This window comes from Salvia hispanica, chromosome 4, assembly GCF_029641045.1.
Source record: "Salvia hispanica isolate PSC_SH4W2 chromosome 4, Shi_PSC_v1, whole genome shotgun sequence".
NCBI classification, from domain to species: Eukaryota; Viridiplantae; Streptophyta; class Magnoliopsida; order Lamiales; family Lamiaceae; genus Salvia; species Salvia hispanica.
In genome coordinates, this window is record NC_142695.1 from 56,828,587 (window position 1) to 56,854,938 (window position 26,352).

Sequence of the window (26,352 nt, forward strand, 5' to 3'; positions counted from 1 at the left end):
TCGATATCATTTTTTTTGGTAAATTTCACTTTTTCAGTTTGGTGGAAAACCCCCAAAAAAATGAAAAGCGAATTTATTTGAATAGTATTGTAATATATAGAAATGCTACATATTTAATGTGAGCGGTGTGATCTTTTGCTAACTATTCTTTAGTTGTTAACTTGCTAATTCATTAATACAATGTATTAAAAATGTCAATATGATGATACTGAAATGTCAACGTAAACTTAAATTGATATTTTAATACATTATATTGGCATTTTAACGCAACCCGAGCACCATATATAAGCACCATGGGTTTGAATCGTGATGCAGTCTTTTAATTTTATGTAAACGTACATAATTGTGCGTACATAATCAAACTTTTTTTAACATTTGACCTTGAAAATTGATTCATAAACATTAATTGATTTGAAATTAATTTCATACTTATCATTTACGACACTTCCAAAAAAAATTAGAATTTAAACTTAAATATTTGTAGAAAAAAATCTATATTTTACTGAATATTGTATAATTAATTTGAATCAAGCTTATAACACTATTTTTAATTAAATTCAATAAAATTAAAAAATTTAATGATATTATGTACATTTATCTTTTCTCTTATGGATAAAATTATCAATAAAATTATAAGCATTACCAAATTTTCTCCCAAATTCTATTGTGTTAATTAGGAACGACTCTATATTACATTTTTTAATTATTCATATTCATCTCAATCTTTTGAATCAATCCACTCATCACCGGTCTTCCGCTGTTATATAGTAACGTGGATAGACTTTTATTCCAAAACCAAATGCATTCAAATCATTATATAAGTTAGAACATAAATCCATCTAATATTCGTTAATTTTGACTGAATTTACGGCGGAAGAAATTCACTATATTATGCCTTAGCCGAAGCCATATTTTCTCGAGATGACGAATGTACTAATGAAGGAAGGTTTGTTTACAAATCTTCCGGAAGATATCACTAGAGATATCCTCCGGAGACTCCCCATCAGAAGCATTGCAAGGTGCAAGTGTGTTTGTAAGTCATGGCGCCAGTTTGCTACGTCGAAATCAGGCCTGGTTTTCGCCAATGAAGACACGGGGTTCACGTTCTGCGATGAGGTCTTCCAACCACTTTGCCAATTCCGGTTGCCTCTTTGTCGCGGCTATAGTTATCGTTACGTGATTGGATCAGCCGATGGATTTATTTTGGTGTGTGCTGCAGGCAAAAATATTTGTGAGATTCTTTGCCTATGCAATCCAATTACTCGGGAATATATTGAGCTTCCTGCCCTGCCTGGTGCATATGTTTTTAACTATGTATATGGATTTGGAGTGAGTAAATTAAGTGGACAATATAAGATTTTATTTAGCAGTCACAGGTCATGTTTTGTGTACACTCTAGGAAAAATTGAGTATTGGAGAAGGATCTCAGTAGCACCAGGCAACCCTTGTATGCATCGTGATAAAGCTGTATTTTTTAATGGAAATCTTCATTGGTTGACATCTGATTCGAGTAATCTTTTTGTATGTTGTCTTGATCTTGAAACCGAACTCTTTACTAGATATTCTATTCCTTCTCGTGATTATGGTAGCCATGGATATGATACATATATCGGTACTAGATATTATCTCTATGTTCTAGAGGGTCGGCTATGTTTAAGCAAATATATATCTCCTCATGGAATTGTAATTTGGAGGATGGAGAACTACGGTGATGAGAATTCCTGGATAAAGGAATACACCCTCGAAAACTTTTGTGGACATTTTTATCCGCTCGTTTCGTTAAATGGTGACTTGATCTTTGCATCTATTATTAGACATGATCGTCAACTATTAGTCTACTCCAAAAACACTGAACCTCTTGTGACATATCGACGATATCCCTATTCTCGTTTATATTCCAGTGTCAATATTTACACCCCAAGCTTTATTTCGCTCGAGACCATGGGTATTCATAATGTTCAAATCCTGAAGAATAATGTTGGTGTAGCCTTAGTAAAGGTTCCGGAGATGATTGGTGATTTGAAGGAAAAGAACTGGCTGGCAGCCGGAGTTTCGACAATTGCTACTGTGTTCGTTGCGGCTGGCTGGCTGGCGGTCGGATTTTCGACAATTGCTACGTGCACAAACAACGATTCAAGCGCTTTTTCTATCCTTTATTGATGAGGATAACTTGTTTTCAATTCTGAAATATTGTTAAATTTAAGAAATATTCTATGTTACACAATAGTATATGTTCCATTCCGTTTATAATATCATTACGTATTAGGCCAAATTAGCTTGCATACATGTACACTTCATCATCATTTCAACAATTATTTTTTGTTAATATATTCACACAATACTAACTATAGAAAATGTATTCTTAATAATCACAAATAATTAAATAAATAAAATGTGAATTTTATTATGGTAAACAACTTCATTACATAAAATTACAATGAATAAGAATATGAAAGGAATCAAATATATACACTCAAGAATAATATGACACAATATTAAATAAAATGATGATGGAATCTTAAAATCTGGAACGCTTGCACTCGAGAGAAGAACCCTGAGGGAATCTGTTGGAATCTGCACAGTAATTGTAAACCATGTGATTCTGCTGAACCCATCTGAGTCTGTTTCTCGCCTTCGCGTCGAGCTCCTGAGTCGCGCAGGGCGTTCCGGCTGCACACGAGCCGATGTTGAAGTTTCTGTAGTATGCGGTGAACGGAGCGTGGGCCCAGTCGGTCTTCACGCGGCCGCCCTGCGTGGCCCAGTCGTCCGCGTTCCAGAGGCTGCAGTATACCCTCATCGGCTGGTTCGTGGGGAAGGCCACGCCCGAGCTGCCGTGGTTGTTGAACACTCTGATAGGGCTGTTGTCCACTAGGAATCTGCACGTATTAATATAAAATTAATAAAATAAGAGAGAAAATAAAATTAGGTGACATTGTTACTAGAAAAAGGAAAACTATTTTTTTATCAGACAAAAATGAAAAAACGGAACTATTGATTGGGAAAGAGTAATTACATGATCTTATTGGGGCTCCAGACGATGGAGTAGGTGTGGAAGGCGGCGGTGGGGTCGAACCAGAGATGGAACTGCTGCTCTTTGTCGCCTTTTCCTTTCGAGAACACATTTGTGTGAACTGTGTAGGGATTTCCGCTTGAATTTCCAAGAAATTCGAAGTCGATTTCGTCGTGGCCCGGGCCTTGAGATGACAACTGCATTGTTTATAAATAAATACTGTAAGTGATAATGATTTCAATAATGAAATCGAATTTTAGATTTGAATTAATTCAACTATGAGAAAATACTGACGTAGAAAGTGGTGACGGTTCCGGCTGAGTTGCCGGGGACGAGTTTGAGCTGCATGTCGAAGCGGCCGAACAAGAACTCGTTCTTGGACTGGAAACCGGAGCCAGAGGATTGGTCGAGGGAGAGGGAGAGGCCGCGGCCGCCTTCAAGTATCTTGGCGCGGCCTTCGCCAAATGTGGTGGTGGTGTCGCGGTAGAAATCGGCGTTGGTGAAGCTGGCTAGGGCCAGGAAGGCTGAGAGGAATGCTACAAATGAAGGTGCCATTTTTGTGTGTAGTGAAATGAGATTGAGAGAGAGATATGGATAGAGAAGTATGGGATTTGGAAGAGTATATATAGTTGGAAAATGTGAGCTGGCAATTGAAGAGCAAACGCAATAATTGAACGCGTAATTCATTGGCAATGGTCATATCCACCCATATTATTAGATTTGGTTGGCGCCTATACCAAGAGGAAGATGTCTTGACCACATATGACCATGAAAGAACATTGCTCTTTCTCACTCCTCGTATACAGTGTCGGATCCAGAATTTTTTAATTTAGGCGTGCCGTAAATAATTATAGCTAACTTATTTCTAAAATTAGATTGATATGTTTTCTCATTCACAATTATATCATTTAATTTTAAACGGTGTCCCATTTGAATTATATATTCCAATTGTTATAAAAAAATTGAAACTTATAAAACTTCAAGCATATTACAGACAGAGAAAGATGGAAAAAGTAAATGCATCCATAATATTAATAAGAATAGTAGATGGAGGACATATCATGATAACAAACTAATAAAGCAATATAAATTATGAATTTGTAACTTTATTTTATATACAAGTACTAATACAGAATGGTAGGCGGCGGTGCCAATTTCTTGGCAGCTTCTCATAAAGAGTCTACCAACTACTGATCATTTCACTGAGACCAATTTCATAGAGAGATGGTGAAGATGGGCCCTTTCCTTTTAGTAGGGACCAATATTAAAAAATTATAACATGCATATAGTGATATTATGCTATATCTTTATAAAAGAATAACACTATGCTATATCTTTATTCTTCAATATTAAAAAATTATAACATGCATAAAGGTAATATTATGCTATATCTTTATAAAAGAATAATACTATGCTATATCTTTATTCTTCGAGTGAACTACAAACATAGTCCTTGTACTATACATTTATCTCGCCAGACAACCTGGACTTTAAAAATATCATCAGACAATCTTAGACTATGTGTTTGTCTCAAAATTGGTCCTTTTTCACTGTTTCGTACCGAAACTATCCTTTTAAGGGTTTGGGCAATTTCGGAAGTTCAAAATTTTGACTTTTTCAGATGTCAGCACAATAATTGATTGTGCATGTTGTCTCCTCTATTAAATACTCCTCTCATTCTCTCTCTCACCTTCTCTCCTCCATCTCTCTTCATTTTTTCTTCTTCCCCTCCCTTATGCAAAAGTCGAAGCAAGATCTCAACTTCAAATGGAATGTTTTGGAAAAAAAAGACAAGGTTTATTTTCGGTGGTGTTATCCTAATTGTGTGGATTTTGACTTAGTTGGGAAGATTCGGCGTGAAGGTTTCATTTGGTGGGTTGGAGGAGAGGATGAAGTTGTTTGTTTCATTTGTAGCCATTATCGTGGGTTTGAGCAAGTAGGTTTGATAGATAGATTGCGGTTCGTGAGTTTTGGGGAAATTTGTGATTCGCTCGAATTTTATTTGATTATTTCAAATAAACCCATTGTCTGTTTTTCTTGCTTTTCCATCTGTCACCCTTGTAAGATGTGAGTCGGTGGATTTGATTCCATTAATATCAAGACAATGCCTTTTTTTAGGATGAATTCTCAAATTTGTAAGTTGGTACTTGGTAATAATTTTTAGTAAAATTTTAATATTTTCATAAGTATCAGTGACTCGATTTATTTTTAAACACGAGAATTACCCGCAAGTGTACGGGGCTATCATAGTATAAGCAAGTCAAGAGTATCGTATCCACGAAGACAAATTGTGTAACTCAAGTACCACGAACCGATTTTGACTACTATCTAGAAAATCTGGAAGAGTTGGTTTTGATTTTGAAAAACAAAATAACAAAAACAAGCTTAAAGCACGCAACGAAGAGAAGAATCAAATAAGAGAACACGGTAGAGCTTTGGATCCAACTACAACGAACACAATGCGAATAATTCGACAACTTCGATTACCCAATTAAAGTCTCTAGGATTACTAGGAAAGCCGCTAGTCTAGGCTAAGCCCTCTCTCGAGTGCACTCAACCAGTTGATTAACAATTAATATTGAAGTCTCCTTCTAATACTTCACAATTAACTCCTTAAAACAAAAGGCTCAAGCCCTCACTCTAGAATTCCTTCTCTCGAATGCAAATTATCTAGGTGCTGTTCATTCTTTTATCAATCCTAATTAGGTATCTCTCGATTACTCAAAACTAGGACAACAAACCCAATTGGTAGCTAAGCAATTGAATTGAAAAAGCACAAGAATGAAACAAAGAAATCACAAGAGCAAAGGTAATCAAAAGTCCTTGAATTAATCAAAAAGCATTCATTGTAGTCTTCACCAAAACTCTACAAAAGGTTTAGCTACTCATATTCAAATCAAAACCACAAGAAGAATCCATAGAAATTGAATTGAACATGGAAAAACTGATAAAGATACTCCCAAGGGTGGATTGAATGGGCAAATCGTCTTCGCCTTCAAACTTGTTGAGGAATCGGACTCTTCGTTACTCAATCTGCTCTCAAAACGTGAAAAACTGCTTCTGGGGCGTCTGGAATCTCCCTTGAGGTCGAACCCTAGGTCCTATTTATACCCGGGGCGAAAATTAGAAGAAAATCAACGCACGAGCAAAACGCCCGGCCGGGCGATTTTAAGTGGTAAAACGCCCGACCGGGCGATTTCCTTGAATCGCCATGTAGCACAAAACGCCCGGCCCGGGCGATTTCTGCATGAAAAATGCCCGGGGACAGTGAATACGCCCGGCCTGTCATGCAAAACGCCCGGTCTTCAGCTGTAGAATGCCCGGCCTGGTTCAGCAAATCGCCCGGCTACTGATCTTTGGCAGCTGTTTCGTTCGTTTCCACCTGTTTTGACTACAAAGACTTGACAATCTTATCAAAGCACTAAAGTATGGGATCAAAGATGAAAACTCAAGTAATGTGCCACAAAACATTCACTTATGCACTTTCAAACATCCAAAACACTTGCTAAACTACGAGTTTATCAACTCCCCCAAACTTAAACACTTGTTTGTCCTCGAACAAGAAGGAAACAAAGAAAGATACACTCTTGCAAGTGTGTTGGACTTCATCATTGCCTCAGTAACAGAAAACGAGTACTCATGCATCATTAACTTCGCAAGCAAGTGGAACCACATCGAACATTGCTTCAAGCTACTAGCACGTATTCCACCTTGTCAATTACCCTTACCGGATATGTATAGTGTAATTTTCTCAATAGTCTCTCACGCTCAAAGTGTATGGGTAAAGCATATAACTCTCAAGTCAATCAAAAATGTATAGTTTACCATAGGCTTGCTCGAAGTCTAGACTCTCCTCTGCTATGTTGTGACTATAGATCTAGGATCCGAAAGGTCTTTTCTTAAGGTTGTAATATAAGGCTTTTTGGTTAGGTGAGGAACATTTGGCCAAAGTGACTCATAATCCCAAAATGAAACTACAATTACTCCGCCCATGTGTATTACAAATCTCAGCAGACTTAGGCCTTGCCTAAACTCTTCTCAACTTCCCAAACCTCATATATATATTTTTTTTTTCAGCTCTTATTCAATCTCAACTCAACCCAGACTTTCTCTTTTCTTTCTTTCCCTTTTTTTTTAACTTATTGCATGCTTTGCATGTCATTTATTTATTTATTTATTTTTTTTTTCTTTCTTCCTATTTTTTCGAGGCCTTCTTGCTACAACAATATCCCTTCTCCAAAAATTTCTTTTCCTGTGATCCACAAAGATTTAACCCATATTTTTTTTTTTTTTTTTTTGGCTATCAAAGAAAAAGGCTTAAGCTCAAAATTGGCTAGCAAAGGATTATGATTCGCAATTAGGTTCAAGGTTAAGAAAAAGCTCCAAAGGATGGCCTAACGTCCTCTCCTATCACTATAACCACTATGCAGATTCAAACAGACCGCGAGCAAGTTCTAGAAACATATAACATAGTTGATGAAAAATCACACGTATTTTTTTTAGAAAAGAAACGGGGCTCAAATCCTCACAAGGTAATGTTTGGCAATAGACAAGGCAACGAGCAATTCACTTTAGACAAATCACAAATAGGAAACACAAGTCACTTAGCCAAATCAACAAGTTTTCGCAAAGATTTTAACCACAATCATCATAAGCAACTCATCCAACAAACATGCTTAGTTTATCTTAGCAACTCACCCATTTCCCATTTCAACTTCACTTAGGAGAACTTGACCAACAAAAACATACAAAAGAAAAACACCTAAAAGACAAAATAAATAAAGCAAAAGAAACTATCCTAGTATCACCACATAGAAAGTCATCATATCAGATTAAGGTACATGCCAGGGTCACTCAAATCACCACAAATTACATAACGGGAGAACATAGAGTAGGGAGGGGGAAAGGAAAGGAAAAAGACCCAATTCCACTAGACACCCCCCCAAACTTATTCCAAGCTAAAGCAAGGATAAGTTTGGAAGAATGTGAAATTGGGGCGGACCTCTACTAATTCGGCGGGTGATGAGGTGGTCGCCAGGCGGCCATGAAATCCTGTTGTTGTTGCACAAAGGTGGTCCATCTTTCATCGTACCGGGCGTAGAAATTCTCAAATTGGGCATTCATACCCGCCCACTGATCACTGCTCTGCTGTTGCCACCTAGCCCATTGAGTATCATTGGTCTCCTGCAGCCGCTGCACATTCAGCTCGACTCTGTCCAGCCTGTTGGTGATGGCGTCCATATCCTCCTCAATCCGGTCTCCACGGTTCCTTCGCCGTGAGGTGCTTGCCCCGGCCCCATCTCCTCCTTCTCGGGTTGGAGCTTCTTCATACTCCTCTTCTTCTTCCTCATCGCTTTGGATTGGGCTTGCCACATTGCCGCCTGGATTCCTTGATGTGATAAGGCGGTGGGCCGGACTCGTCATCAGCCAGTTGTCCCTCTGCTCCGGCCCGTGGACATAAGTAGTGTCGGGATTGGGGAGGGGAAAGTGATCTCCGGCCTTTTGCTTCAAGTAGATTTGGCCATGCCTATCTGAAGCTATCACAGTGGTCCTCTTTAAGAAAATGATGTCCAACACCGGGTTGGGCGACTCACCAACGTCGGCGATCATACCATTCAGTTGCACCCCCAGGTGGAGGGCTATGGCAGCCACCACCGCACCAACACACAAAGTCCCTGTGGTCTTCTTCGCAGCCCGCTCTAGATGCTTAATCATGAAGTGGCCCATGTTCAAAGCTGGCTGTCTGTACAGGATCTGCCACAATAAAAATAGCTCATCTCTGGTAATGCTCCCATGCTCCACACGGGCGAAGGGAAAGCAAACGCATGCCTTCTGAAGGACGCGCAAGACAGGGTTCCTGATGTGAGAACTTTTTGCCCTGTTGGCAGAGAACTTGTCTTCGTCAGTGATCTCCTGCCAAAACCTGTCTGTACCGTGGCTGAACTCGAAGGGCATCTTGGTCACAACCCCCGTAAACCCAAATACCTCATTGAACTGAGCTAGCGGCATGTTAAATGTGGTGTTCCTCAGCTGAAAAGTGATGGACTCGATTCCGCGGCGAGTCTTGTTTACCGTCAACGTGGAAAGGAATTCCAGGGTGAGCCGGTGATATGATGGGCGGCCCTGTGCAAGGAGCAAGCCCGAAAGTTGTCCGACCTCACACAACTCTAGGAAAGACTGCTCAATCCCGAGCTGCCGGAGTGTATAAAGGCATGGGACTCTAGCCACTTGGTAGGGCAGCTTGGCGAGGGCTTTCCACGTTTTTTTCTGGTCGGCAGTAAGATTGACACCGGTGGGGTTGGGAACCATGATGATGACCAAGTGGTACCTAGAAATTTGAAGCATTAGATCCGTTCCACAATAAACCACATTTATATCCACGAGATACCCAACTCCCCCAAACTTTATTCAAACCGAAGTCATGCACAAATTTCACTAACATTAGGACGATAGATTCAAGTCCTAAAATCACCAAACCTCAATCAAGACAAGCATTCACCCCCACTGCACATCATACTCAACAATTCCACAAGCATTCAACATTGGGAGATAGACTCGATCCCTTCAAACACTCTAGTCCATGTGAAAAAAAACAAAATCATGCGCAAGACATAACCATTCACCAACTTTGATACACACAATAGCAATTGACCACCAAAAATCATTATAACACAATTCATGCTAGAATTGAAGACATACAACCACCAACCCATGAGATAATTCAACCAAATCCACGTTCAAAGCAACCATTCATACCAAATCAACTTTAAACTAGCAATTAAGCACCAAATTCCTTACAACTTCGAAAATTATGCTAGCCCATGTAACAATTCATCAATACCCATCCATATACCAAGTGAAATCAAGGAAAGAAGAGGAAAATTCGTACCTTTGTAGCTTAATAAGTGAGAATTTCGAAACTTTCCAAGATTTAGCCTTGTTCTTGAGCAAACCCACCAATTGCTTGGTTCAATTTGTGAAATAGAAGGATAAGATGGGTGTGGTGTGTGCAAAAGTGAAGATTGTGGGAGAAACTTTAGAGTGGGAGGGGTTTGGGGCGGAGAAACGAGGGAGAAGGCGAGAGAAATTAGGGTTAAAGCTTTACCTGCTGCGCCCCCTTTATTGCGCGAGACAAACGCCCGGCCGGGCGATTAGCCCGGGCGTTTTGCTCGATAACCGGGCGTTTCTCCTGTCGTCGGGCGAATTGGTGTTGAAAAACGCCCGACCGGGCGTTTTTATCTTGCAGCCCAGGCGTTTTCATTTTCTGCGTTTTTTTTTTTTTTTTTTTTTTTTTTTTTTTTTTTTTCACAAAAACTCAGAAACCAGAATTAAAACACCAAAAACCCAACTCAAACAAGAGTGGGGGAACGAAAAACAAAGAAACAATCAAACACCAAAATAAAAGAACAGAATACACAAGCACACAAAAGCAATAAATGTACCTACTAGGGGTTGCCTCCCCTATAGCGCAACTTTTTACCGTCGTATGCTCGACGCTCTTCTAGCTCCACTTACTCAATCAAGCCAACAACAAAGACGTCGTCTTGTTGCTCCCTAGTGTAAAACTTCTTCAAGTTTTGACCATTGGCCTTGAATGTGCTTCCATCGGGTCCAAAGAGCTCCATCGTGCCATTGCTCATGACCTCCTTGATAGTGAAGGGCCCGGACCACTAAGATTTGAGCTTGCCCGGGAAAAACCTCAACTTGTGGTTGAAGAGTAAAACGGCGTCTCCCGGGTAGAACTCACGCCTCTCAATCATCTTGTCGTGGTGAGCTTTCATCCTCGCCTTGTAGATGGAGGAGTTCGCATAGGCTTCATTCCTAAACTCATCAAGTAGGTTGAGGTGAAGCATCCTTTCCTTGCCGGCCTTAGTGAAGTCCATGTTCAATTGTCTCACCGCCCAATACGATAAGTGCTCCATTTCAACCGGGAGGTGGCACGACTTCCCAAACACCAATTGGTAAGGTGACATTCCGATGGGAGTCTTGTAGGCCGTCCTATACACCCATAAAGCATCATCAAGCTTTAGCGCCCAATCCTTGCGATTTGTCTTGACACTCTTTTGCAAAATTTGCTTGATCTCTCTGTTGGCCAATTCGGTTTGGCCATTCGCTTGAGGATGATACGGAGTTGTCACCCGATGCTTTACTCCATATCTTGCTAACACCGCCTCTAGCCACCTATTGCGAAAGTGGGAGCCTCCATCACTAATAATAGCCCGTGGTGCGCCAAATCGAGTAAAAATGTTCTTTTGAACAAACTTTGTCACCACCTTCGAGTCATTTGTTGCGGTAGGAATGGCTTCCACCCACCTTGATACATAATCCACGGCTAAAAGGATGTACTGGAATCCATTAGATGGAGGAAAGGGGCCCATGAAGTCGATGCCCCACACATCAAATAGCTCGACTTCCACAATCGTCGTCATCGGCATCTCCTTCTTCTTAGAAATACCCCCCATTCTTTGACATGCATCACACTTCTTCACAAATTCTTGACAATCTTTGGCGATGCTTGGCCAAAATAGGCCACTTTGTAGTACTTTCATGGCAGTCCGGTTAGCTCCAAAATGCCCTCCGCTAGGTGCGGCGTGACAATGCATGATGACGGACTCCCACTCTTCTTGAGGGACACATCTTCTAATCACCATGTCAGCGCACCTCCTAAACAAGCACGGGTCATCCCAAAAATAGAACTTCACGTCATGGAAAAATTTCTTCTTTTGATAGTCTTCAAGTCCTTCGGGAACCACCTTTGCAACGAGGTAATTCACAATATTGGCATACCATGCCACTTCCCCCTTAGCCACGAAAAATAGGTGTTCATCTGGAAACTCTTCATTGATGGCCGGCTTCAACTTCTCTTCTTCATTCATGTGCTCCATCCTCGACAAGTGGTCTGCCACCACATTTTCACATCCTCTTCGGTCTCGGATTTCCAAATCAAACTCCTGTAGGAGCAGGATCCACCTAATAAGCCTTGGCTTCGCGTCTTGCTTCGCAAAGAGGTGCCGGATTGCGGCATGATCGGTGAAAACGATGGTCTTGGCCCCGATGAGATAGGGGCGGAACTTATCAAAGGAGTAGACCACTGCTAGCATCTCCTTCTCCGTGGTGGTGTAGTTGACTTGGGCAGGGTCCAAAGTCCGACTCGCATAGTAAATCACACGGAAGATCTTATCCCTCTTCTGTCCCAAGGCTGAGCCTACCGCCACGTCGCTTGCATCACACATAATTTCAAAAGGTTTAGACCAATCCGGCGAGATAAGGATAGGGGCGCTCACCAATGCCTCCTTTAGCTTCTCAAAGGCCTGCAAACAATCAGGGGAAAAGTTAAATTTCACATCTTTAGCTAAGAGATTGCAAAGAGGTTTAGCAATTCTCGAGAATTCCCTGATAAATCTCCTATAAAAGCCGGCATGCCCCAAGAAGCTTCTTACTCCCTTCTCATTTGTGGGTGGAGGCAATTGCTCAATAGCAACAATTTTGGCTCTATCGACCTCCAAGCCACCTGCAGAAATCTTGTGCCCGAGCACAATGCCATCCCTAACCATGAAGTGACATTTCTCCCAATTGAGCACGAGATTAGTCTCCTCACATCGCTGCAACACTTGAGATAAATTGTCAAGGCAGTTATCAAATGAATCACCAAACACAGAAAAGTCATCCATAAACACTTCCATAATATTTTCAATCAAGCCATGAAATATGGACATCATGCATCTTTGAAAAGTGGCGGGGGCATTACACAACCCGAAAGACATCCTCCTATAGGCATAGACACCATAGGGACAAATAAAGGCTGACTTATGTTGGTCTTCGGGTGCTATATGGATCTGATTGTACCCCGAGTACCCATCTAGAAAACAGTAGAACTCATGCCCAGCCAACCTATCTAACATTTGGTCGATAAAGGGGAGAGGGAAGTGGTCCTTCCTAGTTGCAGCATTTAAGGCACGGTAGTCAATACACACTCTCCACCCGGTGACCGTTCTAGTGGCTATCAACTCATCATTCGCCCCTTTCACTACAGTAGTACCCCCTTTCTTTGCCACCACTTGGGTGGGGCTCACCCACTCACTATCAGAAATGGCATATATGATGCCGGCATCTAGCAATTTTATCACCTCCTTCCTTACCACATTTTGCATAATAGGATTAAGCCTCCTTTGGTTTTGGGCCTTAGGCTTATGGTCATTCTCTAAATGGATCCTATGCATACACAGAGATGGACTTATTCCCTTCAAGTCCGAGATTGACCACCCTATTGCTCCTTTAAATTTCCTAAGAACTCTCAACAGTTTGTCTAATTCAGAAGCAGAGAGAGATGATGATACAATTACTGGTAAGGTGTCATCTTCTCCTAGGAATGCGTACTGCAAATGTGAAGGAAGGGGCTTCAGCTCCACTTTGTTGCTCTTTTCCTCATCCTTGCCGTCTTCTTCTTCATTCCTAAGAGGTAGGAACTGTTGACGGTATGCTCTCGGGACCTCCTTCCCTGAATCCAGAGCACCTACAAACTCAATAAGCTCATGATCAGCTTCCATAGTGTCAATAAGATGAGAAGAATAAATAGAGTTAAAGATACACCCCTCTAGTTGATCTTCTGGTGCGTTGGCATAGGCCATCTTTCTGACACAATCATCCACTATAGTCACTACATTGCAATGCTGCAGGCTTCCTCCTGGTTCCACGTCGTGCCTCTTCAAGGCTTCATAGATGGAGAAAGTCACGCTCTCGCCATTGAAGCGAAAAGTAAGCTCTCCATTGTCAACATCGATCAGGGCCTTCCCTGTAGCTAGGAAAGGTCTTCCTAAAATGAGAGGCACCTTCTTGTCTTCCTCCATGTCCAATATCACGAAGTCAGCTGGGAAGACGAACTCGTTCACTCTTACCAATATATCCTCCACTACGCCCACTGGACGGGACACCGATCTGTCAGCCATCTGCAACGTGATAGAAGTGGGCTTCATCTGGCCAATCTTCATCTTGTTATAGAAAGACAGAGGCATGAGATTAATGCTCGCTCCAAGGTCGCATAAGGCATTCTCCACAAAGTAGTCTCCGATGGTGCACTCAATAGTAAAGCTTCCCGGATCCTCCATCTTGGCTGGGAGCTTCCTTTGCAAGATCGCACTACAGTTTTCCGTCAAGTTGACGGTCGCATGATGTTCCCACTTCTTCTTTTTGGCGACAGCTTCCTTGAGAAACTTGACATATCCGGGCATCTGCTGTAATGCCTCAATCAATGGAATGTTAATCTGCACCTTCTTGAAGATCTCCCAGAATTTAGCGAACTGATCATTTTTCTTCTTCCTTTGCAACATTTGGGGAAATGGCACTCTAACCTCTGCTGGCTTGACTAGTGTGTTCACCTCAGGGTGAACTGCAGTAGATGATGTCTCGAGTTCCTCCTTTCCATCTTCAGTTGCTACTTCCTTCTCTGCCTCAGCTGCAGGTGCTGATGGAATCTCTGGCATGGAGGGACCCTCATAACTCGTCCCACTTCTCAAGTGAATCGCCTTGCAATCCTTTGGATTAATAGTAGGCTGCCCTGGGAATTGCCCTGGCTTATGCTGGCCGCTCACAGATTGAGCGATCTGACTCATCTGCACCTCTAAGTTCTTCATATGTGTTGCCATGTTGTGCACATCATTCTCTACCTTCTCGAGCCTCTTGTTCGAATGCTCCATATTTTTCTGAGACTGGGTCATGAAGGCATTCAGTATGTCCTCTGAACTCCTCTTCTGCGGCTCATTGATCATTCCTTGAGAAACTGAGAACCCCGGAGGTGGCTGCAAGGCATTGTTGGGGTTCCCATAGGATAGGTTCGGATGTGGCCTGTTCCCAAAATGATTGTAACCTCCACCCCCTTGATTGGGGCGGGGGTTGTTATAGTACCTGTTGCCCCCCTGATTTATGTAGTTGACATCTTCTACCACATCTAGGTTCTCTTGCATCGATGTTCCCACCCCCATAAGGTCTAGCTTCTTGTGGATGAGCTCCATTTGCTTAGCCAGACTGTCATCAGGGCTGACTTCTGAGGTGGATGCTATTCTGTGGATCTTGCTTCTCTCGTTGGTCCAACCCTCGTCATTTGAAGTCACTCTCTCGATGACCTCCATTGCTGCCGTTTCACCGATCTGAAGCAGTGCTCCCCCTGCACTCCAGTTAAGCTCGCTCTTTGCTTCAGGCAAACACCCCTTGTAGAATGAGAGGATTTGGTGAGTTGGGCTGAGGCCATGATTAGGACACCGCTTCAAAAGGCTCTTGAACCTTTCCCAAGCTCCTCGGATACTCTCTTGAGGAGTCATCTCAAATGCTAGAATTGCTGACTGCCTCTTCAAGGCTTCACTCGGGGGGTAGTATTTTGCTAAGAATTTCTCCACCAATGCATCCCATGTGCGGATGGAGTTGGGCGCCATACTGTCCAACCAATCCCGTGCGTCATCTTCTAGAGAGAAGGGAAACGCCCTCAATCTGATTTGTTCATCAGTGACTCCATTGATCTTTGTAGTGTTGCAGATCTGGATGAACTTAGTGATATGCTTGTTAGGATCCTCCGTGGAGCGGCCTCTAAAAACATTGTTCTCCACCATCTGAATGAGTCCCCTCCGGAGCTCAAAGTTGTTTGCGTTCACATTGTTGCCAAAAATCGGTGGGTTTGACACCCCATGGTAGGCAAACATGTTCTGTACTGGTATCCCATTCTGCCCTTGATCTAACCGCCTCTGCAATGCCGCGAGCTGCTCTTGAAGTTGAGCATTCGTTAGAGGAGGTGGTGGATTATTATTGTTGCCCCCGTTATTGTTCGCATTTTCCCCCTCCATCAGAAAAGGAGGATGTGGCTCAAACTGAACAGGAGAGTGAACTGGTGAAGGTGACCGTGTCTGGACCGGAGAAGAAACTCGGATCCGTTGGTGTAGCCTCTTCAAAGCGTTTCTCCTTCTGTTGGATGCTTCGATCTCAAGATCAATAGGCTCTAAAGGTAAACCCTTAGAGCGTGTGTGCATACAACCTGAAAAAGACAACACAAATCTGAGAGCTCAAAAATAAAAGTAAAATTAAAGCAATAAAATCTAGAGTAGTAATCTCTATCTTTACCACGATATTAAGATAAAAACACAAATTGTCCCCGGCAACGGCGCCAAAAACTTGACTCGATTTATTTTTAAACACGAGAATTACCCGCAAGTGTACGGGGCTATCATAGTATAAGCAAGTCAAGAGTATCGTATCCACGAAGACAAATTGTGTAACTCAAGTACCACGAACCGATTTTGACTACTATCTAGAAAATCTGGAAGAGTTGGTTTTGATTTTGAAAAACAAAATAACAAAAACAAGCTTAAAGCACGCAACGAAGAGAAGAATCAAATAAGAGAACACGGTAGAGCTTTGGATCCAACTACAACGAACACAATGCGAATAATTCGACAACTTCGATTACCCAATTAAAGTCTCTAGGATTACTAGGAAAGCCGCTAGTCTAGGCTAAGCCCTCTCTCGAGTGCACTCAACCAGTTGATTAACAATTAATATTGAAGTCTCCTTCTAATACTTCACAATTAACTCCTTAAAACAAAAGGCTCAAGCCCTCACTCTAGAATTCCTTCTCTCGAATGCAAATTATCTAGGTGCTGTTCATTCTTTTATCAATCCTAATTAGGTATCTCTCGATTACTCAAAACTAGGACAACAAACCCAATTGGTAGCTAAGCAATTGAATTGAAAAAGCACAAGAATGAAACAAAGAAATCACAAGAGCAAAGGTAATCAAAAGTCCTTGAATTAATCAAAAAGCATTCATTGTAGTCTTCACCAAAACTCTACAAAAGGTTTAGCTACTCATATTCAAATCAAAACCACAAGAAGAATCCATAGAAATTGAATTGAACATGGAAAAACTGATAAAGATACTCCCAAGGGTGGATTGAATGGGCAAATCGTCTTCGCCTTCAAACTTGTTGAGGAATCGGACTCTTCGTTACTCAATCTGCTCTCAAAACGTGAAAAACTGCTTCTGGGGCGTCTGGAATCTCCCTTGAGGTCGAACCCTAGGTCCTATTTATACCCGGGGCGAAAATTAGAAGAAAATCAACGCACGAGCAAAACGCCCGGCCGGGCGATTTTAAGTGGTAAAACGCCCGACCGGGCGATTTCCTTGAATCGCCATGTAGCACAAAACGCCCGGCCCGGGCGATTTCTGCATGAAAAACGCCCGGGGACAGTGAATACGCCCGGCCTGTCATGCAAAACGCCCGGTCTTCAGCTGTAGAATGCCCGGCCTGGTTCAGCAAATCGCCCGGCTACTGATCTTTGGCAGCTGTTTCGTTCGTTTCCACCTGTTTTGACTACAAAGACTTGACAATCTTATCAAAGCACTAAAGTATGGGATCAAAGATGAAAACTCAAGTAATGTGCCACAAAACATTCACTTATGCACTTTCAAACATCCAAAACACTTGCTAAACTACGAGTTTATCAATCAGTAGTATATTTCAAAATGAAAACAACAATGGGTTAATGAAATTACCAAGACTACATAAAATTAAACCGACTATTTTCACAAGTCTAAAATGTACAATACACTGCCAGAGACTACATCTGATATTTCTTTTAAACCCGATATGATATTATTTTTGGACTACATCTGATATTACTATCAGGTATAGGTATTCAATATGATACTCCCTCCGTCCCCCAAAATTCGTCACCATTTGACCCGACACAGGTTTTAATAAATGTAATAGAAAGTGGGTTGAAAAAGTTGGTGGAATGCGGGTCCTACTTGTATATATTAGTTTTATAATAAAATGTGAGTGTGAATGAGTTAGTGGAATGTATGGTCCACTACAAAAAATGGTAAAAATGAAAGGTGACAAGACGACAGAAATGGAAATAGGTGACAAATTTTCAGGGACAGGGGGAGTATTATTTTATGTTTATTTCACCGTATACTAGATATGAGTATTATTTTATGTTTATTTCACCGTATACTAGATATGTTATTATTTCAGTAACTTTTCCTAGTACTTCTTATTTCAACAAGATTTATTTCATACCCATTTCGTACCCATCGAAGAAAACCCATTCAACCATGGTTAATTTCATTGTCAAATTTAGAAATAAATTATTCAAATCACAATATCCGAAGTAAACTTGAAACTTCAAAAAATTAATACTCCGTACTTAGAACACATAAATCAAAATCAAAGTACATTGATTTGAACACTACAATTCTTCGCCAAGTTCATGCACTACTACAATTTTTCACCAAATTTTTTTTCCCACAAATTGCAATCTACTTGTCAAAACCAACTTCATCAAACTCACCATAATGGCTACAAACGAAACTAACAATGAAAACCCAACAAATAACACCAAAATACAATATTTCACTTTACTTCTACCTTCAAAACGATTTGGATATACTTCAGAATCAACTTCGTCTTCTCTTCCAACTTCGTCTTCACGCCCACCGTGCCCAACCAAGTAATTGCAGCCTTCAAAATCCACACAATTGGGATGACACCACCGAAAATACTTGCAGCCTCCAACCTTGCCCCTCGCAAACGAAATACAACATTCCATTTGATTCATTTCTTGGGTCGACAACAATTGTAACAGACAACAAAGACATGAAGGCAAAGAATTGAGTCGAGATTTTGCGTCGACTTTTCTGAAGGAAGGAAGGGGAGGAAGAAGAAGGGAAGAGAGATGGTGGAGAGAAGGTGAGAGAGAGAATGAGAGGAGTATTTAATAGATGAGCGAAGTATGAGAGAGAGAGAAAATAAAAAAATCAGACAACCTGCACAATCAATTAATATGCTGACATGCTGAAAAAGTCAAATTTTGGAAATGACGAAATATATACAAACACAATTGCACTTTATAATGAAAAATCATAACCGATATAACAATAAATCATAATCATGTTTGTTTTTTATAAGACACCCTATCGATGAGATCGCACCATTGTTTACAAACACACTTGCACTTTATAATGCTTCTAATCTTGAGTCTTCCCAAAATGTTTATCATCATCTTCTCCGATAGTTTTGTAAAGAAAACTTCCTCCATCTCAGACTCACTTTTATTAGAGAATAGTAGTAGAATTAGATGAAGAAAAAAATTATTCTTCTAACTTATATTTATAACAGCCAATTGCGAATGGAAACGGTCTAAATTAAGTGAATATATGCCGTTTGTTTGTTAGGAAAGAAATCTTTTTGGAGATTATAATTTCTCTTCTTGTTATTTATTACATATATAGTGATTAGAAATATCAATATAAATTACATTAAGATTTTCTTGGCTTTATTGTATTTGTATCTGTCCACATTTGGTATTACTACGGAATTATTGAAAATATTATAATTATATTTATAATTATTATTTTATTATCATTCATAGTTTTAATAATCATACTAGGATTTTTCTTAAAAACTTTTAGAATAATAATAAATAATAATATAATAACAAACATGATTACTGTTACAATTTATTTATTTATTTATATTACTTTATCATGATTGGTTATAATTTATAATTAAAAATTATACTTATACTTTATTAATTAATTATTGACTAATAATGGAATAATATTAGTAGTAACAATAACAGTAAAAACAATAAATAAAATCAATAATTTTTAAATATTATGATTTATAATTTAACTAATTAAATTATAATTATCTTAGTGAGTTATTATCATTATAGTAATTTAATGATAAAATTATTAAAATCGTGCTCACACCAAATGTGACTACTATTGTGTGACGGAGGGAGTAATAGTAATTCAAGGAGTATATTATTATTCTTCTAATGTTCCCATTTATATCCGATATTTCCTCTGTTTTGTGTTCTTATCGGGTCAGGGTAAGGACATAATAATTTTAGAATGAATTCGAGTCGGATTTGGATGATCCATTAATAATTATATTAATAATTATATTTCTTACGTTTTTTAATTCTTTATTAATACTTAAAATTAGGTTATCATTTTCTCACTTTATCGCTACGTTCATGTTAGTATTTAGAATTTCCGAGTATCTCAATAAATTTATAACAGTAGTGTACTAGTGTCAACCGAGAAGCTGCCAATAACATGGCACTGCCAACTACCATTAATTATTTAAAAGTCAAAATCACAGTTTATCTTTGTTTATTTAATTTACTATCATGTTATGTATGTCCTTCAACTCCTAGTATATTTTATTGTGAATAATAATATTTTTATTAAACATCGCTATAGCTTTGAATGTTTAAAGCGCATGATGCAATTTAAAATATGAGAAATTATAAAGAACACTAATCACTGCTTGCAATTTGACGTGAGAATTTGTAGGCACAACAATAAAATTGCCTGAGCAATTATGATACAATTATAATAGGTTATGAGTTTTTTCAATAATAATTATACCATCAAATTTTACAAGTAGGACATGACGTGGACATTGATTAAATAACAAATGATAATGTATTATAAGACAACGTAAAAGTCAACCATTATATAATGAAATAGGAATGTTATCAAATGCAAACTCTAAGAGCATCTCCAGTGGGCGGCTAGCCACCGGCTAGCCGATTCGTCGCGCTAGCCGGTCGGCTAGCCGAACCATTGGGGCCGGCGAGCCGTGAATCGGCTAGACAATCGCCTAGGGCTGGCCGATCGAGGGGCGCTGGCCGATGCGCTGGGCGATCGGCTAGCCGCCATTGTGGCGGCCCGATCGGCTAGCGATCGGCCAGCGCCTATTTTCGATTTTTTTTTTTTTTTTTAAAACCTATATAAACGCGATTTTAGTTTCATTTTCATTTGCACCACTTGTTTTAACGAGTTTTCTATCTCTCTAACTTTCTGTACAAGAGCATCATCGAGCGATGAGTAACGCGGGTGGTAGCGGTGGTGGTAGTGGTAGTGGTGGTGGGGATGCTGAGGAGTACGCGCGGCGGATGAACGAGGCTATGAATGCCTACATGAACCGCCAGATGGAGCGGTACATGCGTATGGTGGAACAGCCGGCGATACCTCGCCCTCCACGGGTTGTCCACCGCCGAGCAGTGATTGATCGGGATCACGTCGCTGCACATCAGCGGCTGTACGACGACTACTTTGCAGAGAATCCGCGGTTTCCCGCCAACATGTTCCGGCGGCGCTTTAGAATGCGCAGGGAGTTGTTTATGCGCATCGTTGGCGCATTAGAGCGTCGATATATGTGTTTCCGCTTTAGGCACGATGCGGCTGGCAGACCCGGCCACACCCCTATTCAAAAGTGCACGGCGGCACTCAGGCAGTTGGCCTATGGAGGCGCGGCAGACATGTGGGATGAGTACCTCCACATCGGTGAGACGACAGCCCTGGACTGTCTGAAGGATTTCTGTGGGGGCGTGATTGAAATATTCGGTGAGGAGTACCTTCGAAGCCCTACTCCCGAAGATTGTCAGCGGCTGATGCAGATGCACGGGGAGCAGCATGGGTTCCCCGGGATGTTAGGCAGCATCGATTGTATGCATTGGAAGTGGAAGAACTGTCCGACTGCCTGGAAGGGGGCCTACACGACCGGCTACAAGTCAAAGAATCCCACGATGATCCTCGAGGCCGTAGCTGACTACCGGCTGTGGATCTGGCATGCATATTTTGGAGTAGCCGGGTCGAACAACGACCTCAACGTCCTCAACTCGTCTCCCCTCTTCAACGAGAAGTGCCAGGGCGTCGGTCCAGCCGTCTCATTTGTGGCAACGGCAACCGGCATGATATGGGCTACTACTTGGCGGATGGGATATACCCTCGGTGGCCGGTCTTTGTGAAGACGATCAGGCAAACGACCGACGAGAAGAAGGCCTACTTTGCGCAACGACAGGAGTCGGCGCGCAAGGACGTGGAGCGCGCATTTGGTGTGCTCCAGTCTCGATGGGCGGCAATTAAGGGTCCCACGCGTTTGTGGGATGTCGGATGCGTTTCCGAAATAATGTACGCCTGCATTATCATGCACAACATGATCGTGGAAGACGAAGGCGGACAACTGACTAGTTGGGCCAATGACGATGAAGCAGGTCCAAGCCACGGAACGGCCACCCCTAGTGTACGACAAGGGGTTCCTCTCGATGAAGTCGGCCGCCTCAATGAATATGCCAACATGCGCCAAGTGAATGCTCATATTCAACTCCAAAAGGATATAATTGAAGAGTTGTGGGCACGGAGGATTGCACGGCGATAGGTTTTTTTCTTTAGTATGTACCTTTTGAAATGTAATTTTTTTTTTAACTTTGTATTTTTTTGAATGAAATTAATGAATTTTTCCACATATGTGTCGTAAATTTATTTTCGTAGTGCAATCGTAATTTTAATTCCGTAAAATGCAGTATTTTTTGAATTATTTTTTTGCGGCTGGCCTATGGCTGGCCTAAATCCGATGTGGCAGGAGGATTTTGTAGTGCTGCTGACGTGGCAGGGGAGGGAATGGCTGGGCTATGGCTGACCTATGGCTGGCCTATCACCCATTGGAGATGCTCTAAATATTGTACGAACTTCAAACTATGATGACATTGAATTGACATTCTGTTGACATCAAAATCTTGAAATTTTACACTGTATTGACGTTGTGTTGATACTGTGTTGAAAAGTTTAGAGTTTGTATAATATATGAGTTTGCATTTTATCACTACCCTAATGAAATAAGGATCAAATAAAAATTAAAAAAAATAGATAATGGCCTACTAAAATGAAAACATCGTACAATTATCCAAAAAAAAATACAAGAATTTATGAAATATACTTTGCCTAATAAAAACGTGATGACTGAATATTATTAAGCTGGATATAAGAATGGTAGTGATCGAACATTGTGAAACCCCATAGCTTTGAGCGAAACAAAATTTGGGATATAATTGACGGGTCATCTTCTAATGCTTATAGCATCACAATCAAAAATCAAGACCAAATCTCCACCCTTAGATCTTAAAATGAGTGGTTGGGATTAAATCTTACGAATCTCAATAAATAGCAGACAAAATCTCAATACATTTTTATTGAGATTTCACATGCATTATGTTGAGATTTCACATGCATAATGTTGAGATTTTATATGCAATATATTGAGATTGTTTTATGTGTTTGTTGATAAAAAATATGTTACGAAAACTGAAACAAAAATCATCAAATTTCATCATCCGAACGTCGTCGGAACATATGCAAGTGAGATATCGTTAGAATCCTTATAAAATTACCTTTAATTTGATATATTTTTTGCTAAAAAATAATATAAATCGAGTGAGTTATGTAGATTTAAAGTTTTAATAAGAGAGAATTGACATTAATACCCTTCAATTTTATTTAATACTCATTTAAATTTTTCCACATGGCATTATATCCACCACTAGATCTTCTAATCTAATAGTTAAAAATTGGTCTCAGTTCTTGATTGCTAATTAGTTATCAATTAATTACATCCCTATAATTGACTATGTTGGAATAATAATCATTAGATAGCTTAAGAAGACCATCGCATGTGACAATAGTTTCAGTCTTTTTGGAGTATATAAACAGTTGACTATTAATGGAATAATAAGTTACCATTTGCCAAAACTTTGAGCGGTCGAACAATGTGTGACCGGATGACTATACCTTCGTCGAAGGTATATTCCTTAACCCAAGAATTCTCATTCCCGTACTTGTCCATCCACCAATTAACAAACTTGTACCTATTTGAAGAATCCCATAAACATAAATATAACGAGTAAAGCATGCCGTCAACACAAACACGGGGAGGAAGAGAAAGGCTGGAAAATAACTCAGTTTCAAGGTCAAAACATAAAATCAATTCGTTCCCCTCAATATGGGATGCCAACCAATGAAGATTCCCATTCGAAAATGCAGCAGTATCGTAATCCACTGTACGAATACCCAATGTTGGTTTTGGGATGCTTCTCCATGACTCTTCCCCTAGGGTACATATATGATAAGATCTAAATACGTCACCATATAAAATCTTATATTTCCCCGTTAATTTGTTCACACCAAATCCAATAATGTGAGTACATGTAGGTTGAGAAGGAAGTTTAATATATCCACGAGTAATTGGATTGCATACAATCAAAATATTAGCATATTCATATCTCAGTAAAACTAAACCATTAACTGAATCAATTAGAGTGCGATAAGTAGCAACACGTGGAACATTAATATCACAGGGATGGATCCTAAATTTGAAAAGTGGCTTGTAGGCCTTACCATCATAGACTATGCAGGTGTCTCTATAAGAGAGAAATAGCGTCGGAGTATGCGACGTCACAAAGTCACCCCCTTCTATCAGATCGCGCCATGACTTAGAAACACACTTCCACCTTATAATGCTTCTAATCGGGAGTCTTCGGACGATCTCTCTCTTTATCTCTTCCGGAAGATACAAAACTCCCTTTGTTTCAGATTCAACATCCCATTTCAACAACTTATTGATCTTCATCAATAATTGCAGTAGTAATTGTTGAAAAAGGAAAAAAGTAGAGTATAAAATTGGAGACTAGTGGATGAAGAAAAATACTATTCTTATAATTCTATTTATAACAACTAATTAGTTGGAAACGGCGTAAATCATGTCAAGTAAATCCCAAATCGATTTCCTTTATTCAGTATACCAATATACTTATATTAGTTTATTGTATAGTTTTAATAAGTTAATTAATTACTCGACAGTATTAATTTATAAATTTAAAATAATTATTTACAAAAAATATAAAATCTTATGTATTGTTTTCTTAGTATTATTTGATGATATATTGTTTTGTAATTATTTGTACTCTCTCTTTTTTGAGCATTTTATAATCATAAAAAGAAAAAATACTTTTGTCTCCTATTAAGAAAAGCATTTTATATGAACGGAACGGTCATAAAATAGGAGTCGTTATGACAAAATTTCACAAAATCAATCAAAATATAAAATATGAGTCTTTTTTTTTAATCGTCCTCAACAAATATTCCAAACTAAAAATAAGTACTTTTAAAAGTTGTTAATTGACATTATGGTGGCTGGTATATCAAATCATCATTGTTATTTAACATAACTATATGTATTAGAGTATGTATATTTGTTGTTTGTTGGAGAGAATGAAGCAATTTTATATAGTCCCCATGATATGTGGGATTTGTTGAAACGAAATTATAGCTCCAGTTATTCAAAGATTTAATTCTCAATCTATATTATGCCTTAGGCTGAAGCCATATTTTCTCGAGATGACGACTGAACTAATGAAGGAAGGTTTGCTTACAAATCTTCCGGAAGATATCACGAGAGAGATCCTCAGGAGACTCCCGATTAGAAGCATTGCGAGGTGCAAGTGTGTTTGTAAGTCATGGCGCGAGTTTGGGACGTTGTATAGCCCGAAACCAGGCCTGGCTTTCGCTAATGAAGACACGGGGTTCACGGCCTGCGATGAGGCCTTCCAACCACTTTGCCAATTCCGGCCGCCTCTTCTGCACGGCGATAAATGTCGTTATGTGATTGGATCAGTTGATGGTTTGATTTTGGTGTGCGCTGGATACCATTTTATTTGTGAGATTCTTTGCATATGCAATCCAATTACTCGTGAATATATCGACCTTCCTCCTCTGTGTGCATATGTTTTATATGATTCTAACAAAGTATATGGATTTGGAATGAGCAAATTAAGCGGGCGATATAAGGTTTTATGTAGTGATCACATGTCATGTTTAGTATATACTCTAGGAAAAAGAGGGTATTGGAGAAGCATCTCAGCAGCACCAGGCAACCCTAGTATGCACCGTGATAAAGCTGCATTTTTTAACGGAAATCTTCACTGGTTGGCATCTGATTCAGATGAGAATGTTTTTGTTTGTTGTCTTGATCTTGAAACCGAGATCATTACAAAATATTCTATTCCTTCTCGTGATTATGGAATAAAACGTATCTATGGCGGTTATCATTTGTGTATTCTGGAGGGTCGGCTATGTATATCCGATATTTTATCTCCTCATGGAATTGTTATTTGGAGGATGGAGAACTACGGTGATGAGAATTCTTGGATAAAGGAATATACCCTCGACAACTTAGGTGGACTTTTTTATCCGCTCGTTTCGTTAAATGATGACTTGATAATTGCATCTAATAATAGAGACAACCGTGAACTATTTATCTACTCCAAAACCACTGAAACGCATGTGACACATCGACGATTTCCCTATTCTTGTTTATATTCCAGCGTCGTTATTTACACCCCAAGCTTTATTTCGTTCGAGACCATGGGTATTCGTAATGTTCAAATCTTGAAGAATAATATTGAGGAATTTGATGTAGCCTTAGAAAAGGTTCGTTGCGGCTGGCTGG

The 26,352-nt window shown here is 40.0% G+C and overlaps 3 protein-coding genes across 3 annotated transcripts; all 3 read right to left on the reverse strand.

Moving 5' to 3' along the window:
- Positions 1-2,379: 2,379 nt before the first annotated feature.
- On the reverse strand, positions 2,380-3,610 carry LOC125194169 (xyloglucan endotransglucosylase protein 1-like). The gene is made up of 3 exons (XM_048092238.2): positions 3,305-3,610; positions 3,014-3,207; positions 2,380-2,876 (listed from the first exon to the last, which is right to left on the reverse strand). The coding sequence occupies exons 1-3, from the start codon at positions 3,563-3,565 to the stop codon at positions 2,519-2,521; spliced, it is 813 nt and encodes a 270-aa protein (XP_047948195.1). The 5' UTR covers positions 3,566-3,610; the 3' UTR covers positions 2,380-2,518.
- Positions 3,611-8,017: 4,407 nt separating this feature from the next.
- LOC148929630 (uncharacterized) lies at positions 8,018-9,319 on the reverse strand. The gene has a single exon (XM_089056962.1). The coding sequence runs from the start codon at positions 9,317-9,319 to the stop codon at positions 8,018-8,020; it is 1,302 nt and encodes a 433-aa protein (XP_088913088.1).
- Positions 9,320-10,680: 1,361 nt separating this feature from the next.
- LOC148929631 (uncharacterized) lies at positions 10,681-16,023 on the reverse strand. Its single transcript, XM_089056963.1, has 2 exons — positions 13,354-16,023; positions 10,681-12,321 (listed from the first exon to the last, which is right to left on the reverse strand). Exons 1-2 carry the CDS (start codon positions 16,021-16,023, stop codon positions 10,681-10,683), a joined length of 4,311 nt encoding a protein of 1,436 aa, XP_088913089.1.
- Between the last annotated feature and the right edge of the window lie 10,329 nt (positions 16,024-26,352).